At 55.9% G+C, this 17,238-nt stretch overlaps 1 protein-coding gene across 2 annotated transcripts; it reads right to left on the reverse strand.

Annotated features, from left to right (window-relative positions):
- Nucleotides 1-15,222, reverse strand: LOC133209812 (solute carrier family 22 member 6-like). Of its 2 annotated transcripts, none has more exons than XM_061348625.1 (11): nucleotides 15,121-15,222; nucleotides 11,452-11,810; nucleotides 11,257-11,360; nucleotides 10,040-10,194; nucleotides 7,240-7,408; nucleotides 5,884-6,007; nucleotides 5,017-5,126; nucleotides 2,984-3,198; nucleotides 1,676-1,784; nucleotides 528-731; nucleotides 1-189 (listed from the first exon to the last, which is right to left on the reverse strand). In XM_061348625.1, the coding sequence occupies exons 2-11, from the start codon at nucleotides 11,797-11,799 to the stop codon at nucleotides 120-122; spliced, it is 1,608 nt and encodes a 535-aa protein (XP_061204609.1). In that variant the 5' UTR covers nucleotides 11,800-11,810; nucleotides 15,121-15,222; the 3' UTR covers nucleotides 1-119. The 2 variants fall into 2 exon arrangements, with proteins under 2 accessions (XP_061204609.1, XP_061204610.1); XM_061348626.1 differs by having other exon boundaries at nucleotides 11,452-11,701; nucleotides 15,121-15,215.
- Nucleotides 15,223-17,238: the final 2,016 nt, after the last annotated feature.

Here is a 17,238-nt window from a genome sequence, read left to right on the forward strand (position 1 = left end):
GGTTTGGGGGCCCCTTTGGCCTCTTTTGGTGTCAAACCCCAGCGTTGGGATGAATAAATAGCGTCGGGTGCGGGGTGATGCACCCGGGGTCCGGGTACCAGGGCCCATCCTGGGCCACTTCAGGCGCTGTCCTTGGTGCTGACGCTGCTCAAGGGGATGGTGACCTCCTTGTCCTTGAGGTGCCCGGCTCTGGGGTACCAGGGGGAGAGAAAGCCCCAAATCTTCAAGGTTTGAACCCAAAACCTTCATCCCTGAGACCTCCCACCCTTCCTCACCCCAACCCCTTTGTCCCTTCCCGTCTTAAACCCTTTGTCCTTCCCAACCCCAAACCTTTATGGATGGATGGATAATGGATGGGTTGGAGCTTGGGGCCCTCCTCAGGCTCAGTGGGGTTTGGGTTGCGTCAATGGGGCTTGAAATGGGTCAATGGGGTCTCACCCCCCCCCCAACCTCTATGCCCCCATCTGGGTTGGGGGGGTCCCTCCTCATGGCCCCATGGTGATGACCAGGCCCCAGTGGCTCCTCACCGCATCTCCACATCCGCCACGGTCTCGGGTAGGGGCAGGCTCCGGGTCTCGGGTAGGAAGTGGGTGGCCACGGCCGACACGATGGGGGCAGCCCCATAGATGAACAGGGGCAGGAGGGGGCTCACGTCGGCCGCCATGCGCACCAGAGGGGCCACCATGCCCCCGACGCGAGCCATGGTGCCCCCCAGGCCCAGCCCCGTCTGCCTGTGCCACCGGGAGACAGGGGGGGATGGAGGATGGGGGTCAGTGATGGAGGGAGGGGTGGAGGAGGGAGGGGTTGGGGGTTGGATGAAGAAGTGGGTGGATGGAGCTGTTGAGTGATCGATGGAGAGGTGAATGGATGGATGGATGATGGATGGATGGATAAGGGATGATGGGTGGATGATGGAGGATGGATGGATGAATGGATGGATGGATGGATGATGGATAGATGGATGGATGGATGGATGGATGGAGAGGTGGATGGATGGATGATGGATGGATGGATGGAGAGGTGGATGGATGGATGGATGGATGGAGAGGTGGTTGCATGGATGGAGAGGTGAATGGAGAGATGGATGGATGGATGAAGAGGTAGATGGAGAAGTGGTTGCATGGATGGAGAGGTGGTTGAATGGATGGAGAGGTGAATGGAGAGGTGGATGGATGGATGGAAAGGTGAATGGAGAGGTGGTTGGATGGATGAAAGGTGGTTGGAGAGGTGGATGGATGGATGGATGGATGGAGAGGTGAATGGGTGGAGAAGTTCAGGGAGAGGTTGAGGGAGAGGTGGATGAAGAGGGGGTTGAATGGATGGATGGATAAGGAATGATGGATGGATGATGGATGGATGATGGATGGATAATGGATAGATAGTGGATAGTGGATAGATAATGAATGGATGATGAATGGATGGGATAATGGATGACAGATGACGAATGATGGATGGATGGATGGATGGATGATGGATGATGGGTGGATGGGATAATGATGACGTATGTATGGATGGATGATAGATGATGGGTGGATGGGATAATGATGACGTATGTATGGATGGATGATAGATGATGGGTGGATGGGATAATGATGATGGATGACATGGATGGATGGATGGATGACAGATGCTGGACGATGCCTGACCCCTGGCAGTCAGTGGTGCCCGCACCCACCTGATGACGGTGGGGAAGAGCTCTCCCGTGTAGATGTAGGCGCAGTTGAAGGACGCGGCCAAGGAGCCCTTCCCCAGCACAGCCAAGGCCATTCTGAGCGCCCGCAGCTCTGCACGGGGGGAAGGGCTCAGCCTCCGCCATGGGGAGTTCAGCCTGGTCCTGCCTCTGCTGCCCCCAGCGCCCCCCGTCCTTCACCCCTGCGGCGCCAGCATCCACCCATCACCCTCTCTCCCTGCATCCCATCATCCCACCTGCGCCTCGGCAGCCTCTGGAGCCATTGCCCCCCATCCCTCCATCCCATTGCCTTTCGTCCCTCCATCCCATTGTCCTCCATCCCATTGTCCCCCATCCCATTGTTTTTCGTCCCTCCCTCTATGCCTCCATCTCTCCACCCCCTCCATCCCATTATCCTCCATACCTCCACCCCATTGCCCCCATCCCTCTATCCCATCGTCCTCCATACCTCCATCCCATTGTCCTCCATCCCATTGCTCTCCATCCCACCATCCTTCATCCCATTGCCCCCCATCCCTCCATTCCACCATCCTCCATCCCATTGCCCCCACCCCTCCATCACATTGTCCTTCATTTCATTGTTCTCTATCCCACCATCCTCCATCCCATCATCCTCCATCCCATTGTCTTCCCTCCCACCATCCCTCCATCCCATTGCCCCCATCCCTCCATCCCATTGTTCTCCATCCCACCATCCCCCATCTCATCATCCTCCATCCCCTTTTTCTCCATCCCATCTTCCTCCATCCCTCCATCCCCTTTCCCTCCATCCCCTTTCCCTCCATCCCATTGTCCCCATCCCTCCATCCCCTTTTCCTCCATCCCTGTTGCCCTCCATCCTTCCATCCCCTTTCCCTCCATCCCATTGCCCCCATCCCTCCATCCCCTCATCCTCCATCTCTCCATCCCCTTTCTCTCCATCCCATTGCCCCCATCCCTCCATCCCATCATCCTCCATCCCCTTTTTCTCCCTCCCCTCATCCTCCATCCCTCCATCCCCTTTCTCTCCATCCCTCCATCCCCTTTCCCTCCATCCCATTGCCCTCCATCCCATTGCCCCCATCCCTCCATCCCCTTTCCCTCCATCCCATTGCCCTCCATCCCATTGCCCTCCATCCCATTGCCCCCATCCCTCCATCCCCATTGCCCCCATCCCTCCATCCCCTTTCCCTCCATCCCATTGCCCTCCATCCCATTGCCCTCCATCCCATTGCCCCCATCCCTCCATCTCCTCATCCTCCATCCCATCATCCCCTTTCCCTCCATCCCTTCCCTCCATCCCTCCCCACGCACCGCCGGGCACGGCGCTGTTGGCCAGGATGCAGACCCCAGCCAGCGCCAAGGAGCCTCCTTGGGCCACCCTTCTCCCGAGGCCACCGATGACCAAGGCCGACACCAGCTTGGCCGGGATGTCCACGGCCCCGAAGAGCAGCTGGCTCAGGTACACGTCCACCCCGAAGCCCTGCAGGTCCATGGCCAGCCCATAATAGGCAAAGCTGGTGGAGAACCTGCCCCAAACCCAATGGGCCAAAGCGTCATGGGATGGGATGGGATGGGTTGGGAACACTCATCCAACCCCTGCCATGGACAGGGACGCCTTCCATTAGACCAGGATGCTCCAAGCCCCATCCAACCTGGCCTTGAGCACTGCATGGATGCACATGGATGCATACGGATGCACACGGATGCACATGGATGCACATGGATGTGCATGGATGCACATGGATGCATACGGATGCACATGGATGCACATGGATGCGCATGGATGCACATGGATGCTCATGGATGCACATGGATGTGCATGGATGCACATGGATGCATACGGATGCTGCACATGGATGCACACAGATGCACACGGGTGCACATGGATGCACACAGATGCACACGGGTGCGCATGGATGCACACAGATGCGCATGGATGCACACGGGTGCACATGGATGCACATGGATGCACACAGATGCGCATGGATGCAGACAGAGGCACATGGATGCGCATGGATGCACATGGATGCACACGGATGCACATGGATGGACATGGATGCGCATGGATGCAGACAGATGCACACAGATGCACATGGATGCACATGGATGCTCACGGATGCACACGGATGCGCATGGATGCACATGGATGCACACAGATGCGCATGGATGCACATGGATGCACACGGATGCGCATGGATGCACATGGATGCACATGGATGCACACAGATGCACATGGATGCACATGGATGCAGACAGAGGCGCATGGATGCATACGGATGCACATGGATGCACATGGATGCAGACAGAGGCACATGGATGCACATGGATGCATACAGATGCGCATAGATGCGTATGGATGCGTATGGATGCACATGGATTCACATGGATGCGGCAGCTTCTCTATGGCAGTGTCCAACTACCGTAACCATGAAACCCACCAAGTGGAACAAATGACCACCAAAACCATTGCGTTTGGCCTCAAAAAGGTGGCGTTCAACCCCAAAAGGGTGTTTATAGCCCCCAAAAGGGGAGGTTTTCACCCAAAAAGGTGGTTCCCCACCAAAAAGAGTGGGATTTGCCCCCAAGAAATGGGGATTTCATCGCTGGAAGGTCGATTTTGCCCCATGAAGATTGGGTTTGATGCCAAAAAGGTGGGGTTTGTCCTCAGAATCATGGGGTTTGCCCCCAAAAGGTGGGGTTTGCTCCAAGAAGCAGGATTTTTCCCAAAAAAAAGATGGATTTTGCCCCCCCAAAAGATGGAATTTTCCCCCCAGAAAAGATGGAATTTGCCCTCAAAAGGTGGGATTTGCTCCAAGAAGGAGGAATTTCCCCCCCAAAAGCTGGAATTTGCCCCAAAAGGTGGGATTTGCTCCAAGAAGGAGGGGTTTTCCCCAAAAAAGATGGAATTTACCCCCCAAAAAGATGGAATTAGCACCCAAAAGGTGGGATTTGCTCCAAGGAGGGTTTTTCCCCAAAAAAAGATGGAATTTACCCCCCAAAAAGATGGAATTTGCCCTCAAAAGGTGGGATTTGCTCCAAGAATGAGGATTTTTCCCAAAAAAAGATGGAATTTACCCCCAAAAAAGATGGAATTTACCCCAAAAAAAGATGGAATTAGCACCCAAAAGGTGGGATTTGCTCCAAGAAGGAGGATTTTTCCCCAAAAAAGATGGAATTTGCCCTCAAAAGGTGGGATTTGCTCCAAGAATGAGGATTTTTCCCCCCAAAAAATGGAATTTGCCCCTAAAAAGATGGAATTTGCCCCCAGAAGTGAGATTTTTCCCCAAAAAAGATGGAATTTGCCCCAAAGAGGTGTTTTTTGCCCCAATCCCCCCCCAGTTTACCAGACAAAGGAGACTCCGCCCGACACCGTCCTCATTCCAGGCGTCCGGAACAGCGCGGCCACGGCTCCCCCCGGCACCGGCGGCTCCTGCAGCCCCAGGGCCTGCAGTGCCTATGGAGAGTGGGAGCCACGGGGATCCATAGGGATCCATAGGGGTCCATAGGGATTTACAGGGATCTATAGGGATCCATAGGGATTTACAGGGATCCATAGGGATTTACAGGGATCTATAGGGATCCATAGGGATTTACAGGGATCCATAGGGATCCACAGGGATCTGGGCCTCGGAAGTTGATGGGGAGCTGGGTACTGGGATATTGGAGAGGGGGGATCTTGGGAGGGATGCAGGTGATGGATGTGGAGAGGGTTGGATGGATTGGAGGGATCCAGGTGGGATAAAAGGGGTCTGGGGGGGGGTATCCAGGTGATGGGGGTGGGATCAGAGGGATCCAGGTAGGATCACAGGGATCTAGATGGGATATAAGGGGTCCCGGGGGGTGGGATCAGGTGATGATGGGGGTGGGGTCAGGTGATGGGGATGGGGTCAGGTGATGATGGGGGTGGGATCAAGTGATGATGGGGGTGGGATCAGGTGATGGGGGTGGGATCAGGTGATGGAGGTGGGATCAGGTGATGGGGGTGGGATCAGGTGATGATGGGGGTGGGGTCAGGTGATGATGGGGGTGGGGTCAGGTGATGATGGGGGTGGGGTCAGGTGATGATGGGGGTGGGGTCAGGTGATGATGGGGGTGGGGTCAGGTGATGGGGATGGGGTCAGCTGATGATGGGGTGGGATCAGGTGATGGGGGTGGGGTCAGCTGATGATGGGGGTGGAGTCAGCTGATGATGGGGGGGGCTCTCCGGTCACCTCCGGCTCCAGGCGCTCCCCCTCCTGCCTGCGGCCGTTGACGCGGGCGACGCAGCGCAGCCCGGCCAGGGCCTGGTGGGGCCGCCCCGCGCTGAGCTGCCAGCGAGCGGACTCGGGCAGCAGCCTGGGAGGGGAACGGGGGACAGTGGGGTAACAACGGGATAACAGTGGTATAACAATGGGATCACAGTGGGGTTACAGTAGGATAACAATGGGATAACAGTGGGATAACAGTGGGATAACGGTGGGATAACAGCGGGGTAACAGTGGGATAACAATGGGATAACAGTGGGGTAACAGTGGGATAACAGTGGGATACAGGGACATGGGGATAACAATGGGATAACAGGATAACAGTGGGATAACGATGGGATAGCAGTGGGATAACAATGGGATAACAGTGGGGTAACAATGGGATAACAACGGGATGACAACGGGATAACAACGGAATAACTGGGATAACAGTGGGGTAACAGTGGGGTAACAACGGGATAACAGTGGGATAACAATGGGATAGCAGTGGGATAACAGTGGGATAACAATGGGATAACAGTGGGATAACAACGGCATAATAACGGGATAACAGTGGGATAACGATGGGATAGCAGTGGGATAACAGTGGGATAACAATGGGATAACAATGGGACACAGGGACATGGGGATAACAGGATAACAATGGGATAATGGGATACGGGGACATGGGGACACTGGGATAACAATGGGATAATGGGACACAAGGACATGGGGACACTGGGATAATGGGACCCAGGGACACTGGGACATGGGACACTGGGATAATGGGACACAGGGACACTGGGACATGGGACACAGGGACACTAGGATAACGGGACCCAGGGAAGCAAGGACACCAGGATAATGGGACACAGGGACACCAGGATAACAGGATAACGGGACACTGGGACACTGGGTCACCAGGATAATGGGACACGGGGGCACCAGGATAACGGGACACTGGGGCACCAGGATAACGGGACACTGGGACACGGGGACACAGGGATAACGGGACCCAGGGAAGCAAGGACACCAGGGTAATGGGACACAGGGACACCAGGATAACGGGACACGGGGGCACCGGGACACAGGGACACTGGGATAACGGGACCCAGGGAAGCAAGGACACCAGGATAATGGGACACAGGGACACAGGGACACCAGGATAATGGGACACAGGGGCATCAGGATAACGGGACACCGGGACACTGGGACACAGGGACACAGGGATAACGGGACCCAGGGAAGCAAGGACACCAGGATAATGGGACACAGGGACACCAGGATAACGGGACATGGGGGCATCAGGACACCGGGACACTGGGACCCTGGGAAGCTCCATACCAGGAGTAGAGGAAGAAGAGGCCGAAGGGCAGGGACACGGCGAGCTGCAGCCAGCGCCAGTGCGGGAGCGCGAAGGCCACGGCTGCCAGCAGGAACTGCCCCAGGGTGTAGCAGTAACCATTGATGGTGCCCACCACGGCCCGAGCCTCCGTGGGGATCCACTCCATGCCTGCGGGCAGGGGAGGGCTCTATCCCATGGGATAGCACCCGAGTGGGGGAGACCGGGCCCTCCCAAGGGACAATGGGGTGGGGTTGGAGCTTGGGCCCTCCCAAGGGTCAATGGGGTTGGGTTGGAGCTTGGGGCCCTCCCAAGGGTCAATGGGGTTGGGTTGAGTCAATAGGGCTTGAGGTGGGTCAATGGGGTTGGGTTGGAGCTTGGGGCCCTCCCAAGGGTCAATGGGGTTGGGTTGAGTCAATAGGGCTTAAGGTGGGTCAATGGGGTTGGGTTGGAGCTTGGGCCCTCCCAAGGGACAATGGGGTTGGGTTGGAGCTTGGGCCCTCCCAAGGGTCAATGGGGTTGGGTTGAGTCAATAGGACTTGAGGTGGGTCAGTGGGGTTGGGTTGAGTCAATAGAGCTTGAGGTGGGTCAATGGGGTTGGGTTGAGTCAATAGGGCTTGAGGTGGGTCAATGGGGTTGGGTTGGAGTTTGGGGCACTCCTAAGGGTCAATGAGGGTGGGTTGAGTCAATGGGGCTTGAGGTGGGTCAATGGGGTTGGGTTGAGTCAATAGGGCTTGAGGTGGGTCAATGGGGTTGGGTTGAGTCAATAGGGCTTGAGGTGGGTCAATGGGGTTGGGTTGGAGTTTGGGGCACTCCTAAGGGTCAATGGGGTTGGGTTGAGTCAATAGGGCTTGAGGTGGGTCAGTGGGGTTGGGTTGAGTCAATAGGGCTTGAGGTGGGTCAATGGGGTTGGGTTGGAGTTTGGGGCACTCCCAAGGGTCAGTGGGGTTGGGTTGAGTCAATAGGGCTTGAGGTGGGTCATGGGGTTCGGTTGGAGCTTGGGGCCCTCCTAAAGGTCAATGGGGTTGGGTTGAGTCAATAGGGCTTTGGGTGGGTCAATGGGGTTGGGTTGGAGCTTGGGGCCCTCCTAAAGGTCAGTGGGGTTGGGTTGAGTCAATAGGGCTTGAGGTGGGTCAATGGGGTTGGGTTGGAGCTTGGGGCCCTCCCAAGGGTCAATGGAGTTTGGGTTAAGTCAATTGGGCTTGAGATGGGTCAGTGGGGTTGGATTGGACCTTGGGGCCCTCCCACTGATCAATAGGGTTGGGTCAATGGGGTTGGATCAATGGTGTTGGCTTGGAACTTGGGGCCCTCCCACTGGTCAATAAGGTTGGGTCAATGGTGTTGGGTCAATGGGGTTGTATTGGAGCTTGGGGCCCTCCCACTGGTCAATAGGGTTGGGTCAATGGGGTTGGGTTGGAGCTTGGGGCCCTCCCACTGGTCAATAGGGTTGGGTCAATGGGGTTGGGTCAATGGGGTTGGATTGGATTGGGGCCCTCCCACTGGTCAATGGGTTGGGTTAATGGTGTTGGATCAATGGGGTTGGGTTGGACCTTGGGGCCCTCCCACTGGTCAATAGGGTTGGCTCAATGGGGTTGGATTGGAGCTTGGGGCCCTCCCACTGGTCAATAGGGTTGGGTCAATGGGGTTGGGTCAGTGGGGTTGGATTGGACCTTGGGGCCCTCCCACTGGTAAATAGGGTTGGGTCAGTGGGGTTGGGTTGGAGCTTGGGGCGCTCCCACTGGTCAATAGGGTTGGCTCAATGGGGTTGGGTTGGAGCTTGGGGCCTTCCCACTGGTCAATAGGGTTGAGTCAATGGGGTTGGGTCAGTGGGGTTGGATTGGAGCTTGGGGCCCTCCCACTGGTCAATAGGGTTGGGTCAATGGGGTTGGGTTGGAGCTTGGGGCCCTCCCACTGGTCAATAGGGTTGGGTCAATAGGGTTGGGTCAGTGGGGTTGGGTTGGAGCTTGGGGCCTCCCACTGGTCAATAGGGTTGGCTCAATGGGGTTGGGTTGGAGCTTGGGGCCTTCCCACTGGTCAATAGGGTTGAGTCAATGGGGTTGGGTCAGTGGGGTTGGATTGGAGCTTGGGGCCCTCCCACTGGTCAATAGGGTTGGGTCAATGGGGTTGGGTTGGAGCTTGGGGCCCTCCCACTGGTCAATAGGGTTGGGTCAATGGGGTTGGGTCAGTGGGGTTGGATTGGACCTTGGGGCCCTCCCACTGGTCAATAGGGTTGGGTTAATGGTGTTGGATCAATGGGGTTGGATTGGAGCTTGGGGCCCTCCCACTGGTCAATAGGGTTGGGTCAATGGGGTTGGGTCAATGGGGTTGGGTTGGAGCTTGGGGCCCTCCCACTGGTCAATAGGGTTGGGTCAATGGGGTTGGGTCAATGGGGTTGGATTGGACCTTGGGGCCCTCCCACTGGTCAATAGGGTTGGGTTAATGGTGTTGGATCAATGGGGTTGGGTTGGACCTTGGGGCCCTCCCACTGGTCAATAGGGTTGGCTCAATGGGTTGGGTTGGAGCTTGGGGCCCTCCCACTGGTCAATAGGGTTGGGTCAATGGGGTTGGGTCAATGGGGTTGGGTTGGAGCTTGGGGCCCTCCCACTGGTCAATAGGGTTGGGTCAATGGGGTTGGGTCAATGGGGTTGGATTGGACCTTGGGGCCCTCCCACTGGTCAATAGGGTTGGGTCAATAGGGTTGGGTCAATGGGGTTGGGTCAACGGGGTTGGGTCAATGGGGTTGGCTTGGAGCCGGGTCCCCCCATCCCTGGTGGCTCCATCCCAGCCCATGTCCCTGCTCACAGAGCGAGGAGGAGTTGAGGGACACCCCGGCCATGGCCAGGCCCGTCAGGAACCGGCCTAGGCAGTAGAGGAACAGCGTCGGGGCGGCCGCGGTGCCGGCGCCCGTCACCCCCAGCTGCAGGTAGCACCAGGTCAGCACCGCCCGGCGCCCCAACCTGCCGGACACCGGCACGGACGTGGGTGATGGGGACACCAGGATGGGGACACTGGAATGGGGGCACCGGGATGGGGACATGGGTGATGGGGACACCAGGATGGGGACACCGGGATGGGGACACCAGGATGGGGACATGGGTGATGGGGACACTGGGATGGGGACATGGGTGATGGGGACACTGGGATGGGGACATGGATGATGGGGACACAAGGATGGGGACATCAGGTGATGGGGACACCAGGATGGGGACATGGGTGATGGGGACACCAGGATGGGGACATGGGTGATGGGGACACCAGGATGGGGACATGGGTGATGGGGACACAAGGATGGGGACATCAGGTGATGGGGACACCAGGATGGGGACACCAGGATGGGGACACCAGGATGGGGACATGGGTGATGGGGACACTGGGATGGGGACATGGGTGATGGGGACACAAGGATGGAGACATCAGGTGATGGGGACACCAGGATGGGGACATGGCTGATGGGGACACCAGGATGGGGACACCGGGATGGGGACATGGTTGATGGGGACACCAGGATGGGGACACCGGGATGGGGAGATGGGTGATGGGGACACCGGGATGGGGGCACCGGGATGGGGACATGGGTTATGAGGACATCGATAACAGGGACACCGAGATGGGGACATGGGTGATGGGGACACCAGGATGGGGACACCGAGATGGGGACATGGGTGATGAGGACACCAGGATGGGGACATGGGTGATGGGGACACTGGGATGGGGATATGGGTGATGGGGACACAGGTGATGTCTCCACTGGCATGGAGACATATGGGGCACTGGAGGTGCTGGGATGGCGTTTGTGGAGTGGTGGGACCATGGGGAAGATGACACAAGGCGTTTGGAACACTGGGATGGGGAATATGAGCACTGGGAATACTGGGATGAGGGTCTTAAGGACAGGAGGACAGATCGACCATGGGGACACCAGGGCCAAAGGGAGGAGAGGACACTCCTGAGCATCCGCATCCCAGTTCCTCCCAGTTCCTCCCAGTTCCTCCCAGTACAACCCAGTGGTGACCACCTACTTATCAGAGAGGATCCCAAAGAGGCAGGACCCCAAGAGGATCCCGGCCATGTAAATGGATTGAGCCACTTGCTTCAAGGTCTTGGACTCACACACCAGGTCCCACTGCCACCAGGAGAGGACACGGGGGTCACCACCCAGCCCTATGGCTCCTCCATGGTGCATGGTGGTGGGGGGGGTGGTCACCACGAGGCACCTCCGTCACGATAGTGTGAGCGAAGGCCCCGTCGCGATAGGTCCAACCGTCGCGACAGGGCTCGGTGGGCGCGGCGCTGGCGTTGGCCGTGGAGTTGGCCTCCAGGAGGTGCCATTGGGGCTCCACGTAGCGGCGGCAGCGCTGGGGCTGGCGGTGGCCGTCGGTGGGGATGGAGACGAGGAGGGGGAGCCCCCCGGTGCGGCAGTGGTGGTCGGGGACGCCGGCGGTGAAGTTCTGCAGGAGGTTGTGGCTGGCCAAGAGGAGCAGGGGCAGGGCCAGAGCCGCCACGTAGCTCACCTGGAAGCGACCCATCCCGCCCAGGCGGGCCAGCAGCGCGGCGAAGGACATGGTGGGGTGAGCTGGGGAGGAGGGGAGGCTGGGTCAGGGGTGGTAGGGAGGGGGAGTGGAGGGGGGTCAAGGGATGGGTTTGGGGTGGTGAAGAGGTGGGTTTGGGGTGGTGAAGGAATGGGTTTGGGGTGGTCAAGGGATGGGTTTGGGATGGTGAAGGGGTGGGTTTGGGATGGTGAAGGGGTGGGTTTGGGATGGTGAAGGGGTGGGTTTGGGATGGTCAAGGGATGGGTTTGGGATGGTGAAGGGATGGGTTTGGGGTGGTCAAGGGATGGGTTTGGGATGATCAAGGGATGGGTTTGGGGTGGTCAAGGGATGGGTTTGGGATGGTGAAGGGATGGGTTTGGGATGGCCAAGGGATGGGTTTGGGATGGCCAAGGGATGGGTTTGGGATGGTGAAGGGATGGGTTTGGGATGGTGAAGGGATGGGTTTGGGATGGTCAAGGGATGGGTTTGGGGTGGTGAAGAGGTGGGTTTGGGATGGTCAAGGGATGGGTTTGGGATGGTGAAGGGATGGGTTTGGGGTGGTGAAGGGATGGGTTTGGGATGGCCAAGGGATGGGTTTGGGATGGCCAAAGGTTGGGTTTGGGATGGTCAAGGGATGGGTTTGGGATGGTCAAGGGATGGGTTTGGGATGGTCAAGGGATGGGTTTGGGATGGTCAGGGGATGGGTTTGGGATGGTGAAGGGATGGGTTTGGGATGGTGAAGGGATGGGCTTGGGATGGCCAAAGGATGGGTTTGGGATGGCCAAGGGATGGGTTTGGGATGGTCAAGGGATGGGTTTGGGATGGTCAAGGGATGGGTTTGGGATGGCCAAGGGATGGGTTTGGGATGGTCAAGGGATGGGTTTGGGATGGCCAAGGGATGGGTTTGGGATGGTCAGGGGATGGGTTTGGAATGGGTTTTGGATGGTCAAGGGATGGGTTTGGGATGGTCAAGGGATGGGTTTGGGATGGGTTTGGGATGACTGAGGGATGGTCAAGGGATGGTGAAGGGATGGGTTTGGGATGGTCAAGGGATGGGTTTGGGATGGCCAAGGGATGGGTTTGGGATGGTCAAGGGATGGGTTTGGGATGGTCAAGGGATGGGTTTGGGATGGTCAAGGGATGGGTTTGGGATGGCCAAGGGATGGGTTTGGGATGGTCAAGGGATGGGTTTGGAATAGCCAAGGGATGGGTTTGGGATGGTCAAGGGATGGTCAAATGATGGGCTTGGAATGGCCAAGGGATGGTCAAGGGATGGGTTTGGGATGGTCAAGGGATGGGTTTGGGATGGCCAGGGGATGGTCAAAGGATGGCCAAGGGGTGGTCAAAGGATGGGCTTGGACCTGTCAAGAGATGGTCAAATGATGGGCTTGGAATTATCAAGGGATGGTCAAAGGATGGCTGAGGGATGACCAAGGTATGGGCTTGGAATGGCCAAGGGAGGGGCTTGGAATGGCTGAGGGATGGTCAAAGGATGGGCTTGGAGTGGTCAAGGGATGGGCTTGGAATGGCCAAGGGATGGATCTGAGGATGGGCTTGGAATGGTCAAGGGATGGGCTTGGAATGGTCAAGGGATGGATGTGAGGATGGGCTTGGAATGGTCAAGGGATGGGCTTGGAATGGTCAAGGGATGGGCTTGGAATGGTCAAGGGATGGGCTTGGAATGGTCAAGGGATGGATGTGAGGATGGGCTTGGAATGGTCAAGGGTTGGTGAAAGGATGGCTGAGGGATGGCCAAAGGGTGGGCAAGCACTGGCTGAGGTGGGGTTGGAGGAAGAAGTGAGGGATGGATCTGAGGAAGAACCAAGGGGTGGACCTGTCAATCAGTCAATCGATTAATAGCTCTATTGGTTGCTATTGATCTGTTGGGGTGTCTGTCAATCTATTGATCTATCAATGAATCCAACTGGTCAATCCCAGCTTCTGCTGACCAATCCATCACTGACTATTTCTTGCTATCAGCTCAGGCCCTCGCTGCTCCTCCCATTAGCAACCAATCATCAATCAATCACCAATCAATCACCAATTATCAATCACCAATCAACCATCAACCAATCATTCATCATCAATCGATCATCAATCAATCATTAATCAATCATCAATCGATCCATCACCTTCCCATCCCATCTCCATCAATCCACCCCCCCCGGCTCTGGGTTCCCATCTCTGCCCTCTCCCTGTGTCTGCCTCCATCCATGTCCGTGTGTCCCTGTCCCTGTGTCCCCATGTCCTTCCCTTTATCCCACCCACACTGCTCTATCCTTCACCCACTGATCAATAAATGATCAATGGCTCAATGAATGGATCAATGGATCAAAGTTTCACCCCCCCCTCATTGACTCTTCAATTTCTCCATCACCTCTTTGTGACTCTTTGGTCTATTTTTCCTCATCAATCATTGATTGATCATTGATCAATCTCCTGATCAGTCTCCAGCACCTCTATTGATCCATCCAGGTATCTATAACTGATAAACTGATCAATAACCTTTCCATTGATCAGTCATCCATTGATCCATGTATTGCTTTATCATCTGCCTATTGATCAATGGATCAGCATGAATCTCCCATTGAGCTGGTTATTGGCCTTTAATCAATTGATTGATTGATTGACCTTTAATCTACTGATCCATCTCATCCTCTCTGTATTGATCAAGAGAATCTATTGATCAGTCACCTTCCTCTATCTATTGCCAGCTCTATCTGTCTCTATTGATCCATCTCTTAATTGATCAATCTCTTTAATGTCTCCATTGATACATCATTTGAGGTTTAAACCTTCCATTGATCGATCAGTTGAGGTTTAATCCTTCCATTGATCGATCAGTTGAGGTTTAATCCTTCCATTGATCGATCAGTTGAGGCTTAATCCTTCCATTGATCGATCAGTTGAGGTTTAATCCTTCCATTGATCGATCAGTTGAGGTTTAATCCTTCCATTGATCGATCAGTTGAGGTTTAATCCTTCCATTGATCGATCAGTTGAGGTTTAATCCTTCTCCATTGATGATCAGTCCTTCCATTGATCGATCAGCTGAGGTTTAATCCTTCCATTGATCGATCAGCTGAGGTTTAATCCTTCCATTGATCGATCAGCTGAGGTTTAATCCTTCCATTGATCGATCAGCTGAGGTTTAATCCTTCCATGGATCGATCATTTGAGGTTTAATCCTTCCATTGATTGATCATTTGAGGTTAATCCTTCCATTGATCGATCATTTGAGGTTTAATCCTTCCATTGATCGATCAGCTGAGGATTAAGCTCCCATTGATCAGCCTTTCCCTCCACTGATCGATCTATTGATCCCCATTGGCCTCTCTGCCAACCATCACTCACCTTCCCGTTGCTCCCACTATCCCCGACCTTCTCCCAGCTCCTGATCCCACTTCCCGGAGCTGTCTGCTGGCATCTACTGCCCCATGGCCCGTCCCTGCCCCTGCCCTTGTCCCTGCTCCTATTTAAATCCACCTCCATTCCCGGTTAACGTTTGACTCCGTCAGCATCAGACCCCGCTATGGGTCACTGGAAACCATCATCCAGGGGTGTCCAGCGCCTCCCTGGGGCCTCCCCATCCTCTCCCTCTGATCCCAACTGGATGGGACCCCCCCCACCTCCGGCTGCCGTCACCATCTGGGGTGGGGGGGGATTGATAGGGCCACATTCCTGACCCAGATCCCACGAGCCCCTTGGACCGGAGGCAGTGGGAAGCAGTGGAATGTGATGGGATGGGTCAGTGAGCAGGGAAACGAGCCAGGAGAGGAGGTGGGGACTTGGGATACCTGGTGATTGGGATGAGTGGATCCTGGGATCCCAGCTCCCCTGGGTCCTCGGGACATTTGGGTGCATGGATTCCTGGAAACCTGGGTCCTTGGGATACCCAAATGCCTGGCACCAGGACATCTGGTGTTGGGTTTGGTTTTGGTTTGTTGGGTTTGGGTGTTGGTGTGTGGTTTGGGTTGGGTGGTTGGGTTTTGGGTCATCATTCATCCATCCATCCATCCATCATCCATTCATCCATCCATCCATCCATCCATCCATCCATCCATCCTTCCATCCATCCATCCATCCCAAGGTTCCCATGTGATCCAGAGGCCACAGTGCCACCAGGAAAGCCATGGAAGGGATGGATCCCACCCCAAAACTGCTCCTCACCTTCCCCTCAGGCTCCTCACCCCACTGGGACCTAGCCCAGACATCTCTGGGTTGGGATCAATGGTTGGGTCAATTATTAGGTCAATGGTTGGGTTAATGATTGGGTTAATAGTTGGGTCTGTAGTTGGGTTAATGGGTGGGTCAATGGTTGGGTTAATGGGTAGGTCAATGGTTGGATTAATGGTTGGGTCAAGGGGTGGGTTAATGATTGGGTTAATGGTTGGGTCTATGGTTGGGTTAATGGTTGGGTCTATGGTTGGGTCAATGGTTGGGTCAATGAGTGGCTCAGTGGATGGTCAATGGTTGGGTCTATGGTTGGGTTAATGGTTGGGTCAATGGGTGGGTCAATGGTTGATGTCAATGGTTGGCTCAATGGTTGGCTCAATGGTTGGGTCAATGGTTGGTGTCAATGGTTGGGTCAATGGTTGGGTTAATGGTTGGGTCAATGGGTGGGTCAATGGTTGGTGTCAAAGGTTGGGTCAATGGTTGGCTCAATGGTTGATGTCAATGGTTGGCTCAATGGTTGGCTCAATGGTTGGGTCAATGGTTGGTGTCAATGGTTGGGTCAATGGTTGGGTTAATGGGTGGGTCAACGGTTGGGTCAATGGGTGGCTCAATGGTTGTGTCAATGGTTGTGTCAATGGGTGGGTTAATGGGTGGGTCAATAGTTGGCTCAATGGGTGGCTCAATGGTTGACATCTGGAATGGGGTTTTGGGATGACTTCCAGAAGACTCCAGAGGCCAAAGTGCAGGCAGGGACAGCACAGAGGCGGTCGAGGGGGCCACGGGGGCCACCAAGCACCACCAAAGGGTATCTGGAACCTAACCCATCAGCAGAACTTCCCACCCCTCATGGGGACCCCAAAGAACCCCCCAAAATGGGGCAGGATTGGGGCAAATCATCATTGGGTTTGTTCTTCTGCAGGGTCACGTTGTGGAGGGGGAGGAGCAGCTTTAGGAGAGGACCCAACCTTCAGGTGGGTGCATTGAAGGAGATGGGGGGGGGAAGCTGCTGGTGCTGGCCATGGGGTGACCTCCACTGGGTTAATGTTCAGCCGGGGCTGTGGGCAGGATGTGGCCCCGCTATGGGTCAGCGCGTGGGCACTGGGTTAATCTTTGATGGGCTCAACCCAAGCAGGGCTTTGGTGGGGCCAAGGGACACGTTGGAGATGGGAGCAAGGGCCAATGGGGGGCAATAGGGGAAGGGGCACCATGGGGGTGGCTGGAGGGGGTTGGTGGCACTTGAGAGGGCTGAGATCTTCTCAAGGGGTTGGGGACCCTCGAATGGGACAAGAGTTGGGG

The sequence above is a fragment of the Neopsephotus bourkii genome, unplaced genomic scaffold, assembly GCF_033783945.1.
Source record: "Neopsephotus bourkii isolate Nb327-2 ecotype Australia unplaced genomic scaffold, CSIRO-AGI_Nbou_v1 NB_365, whole genome shotgun sequence".
Classification (NCBI taxonomy): domain Eukaryota; kingdom Metazoa; phylum Chordata; class Aves; order Psittaciformes; family Psittacidae; genus Neopsephotus; species Neopsephotus bourkii.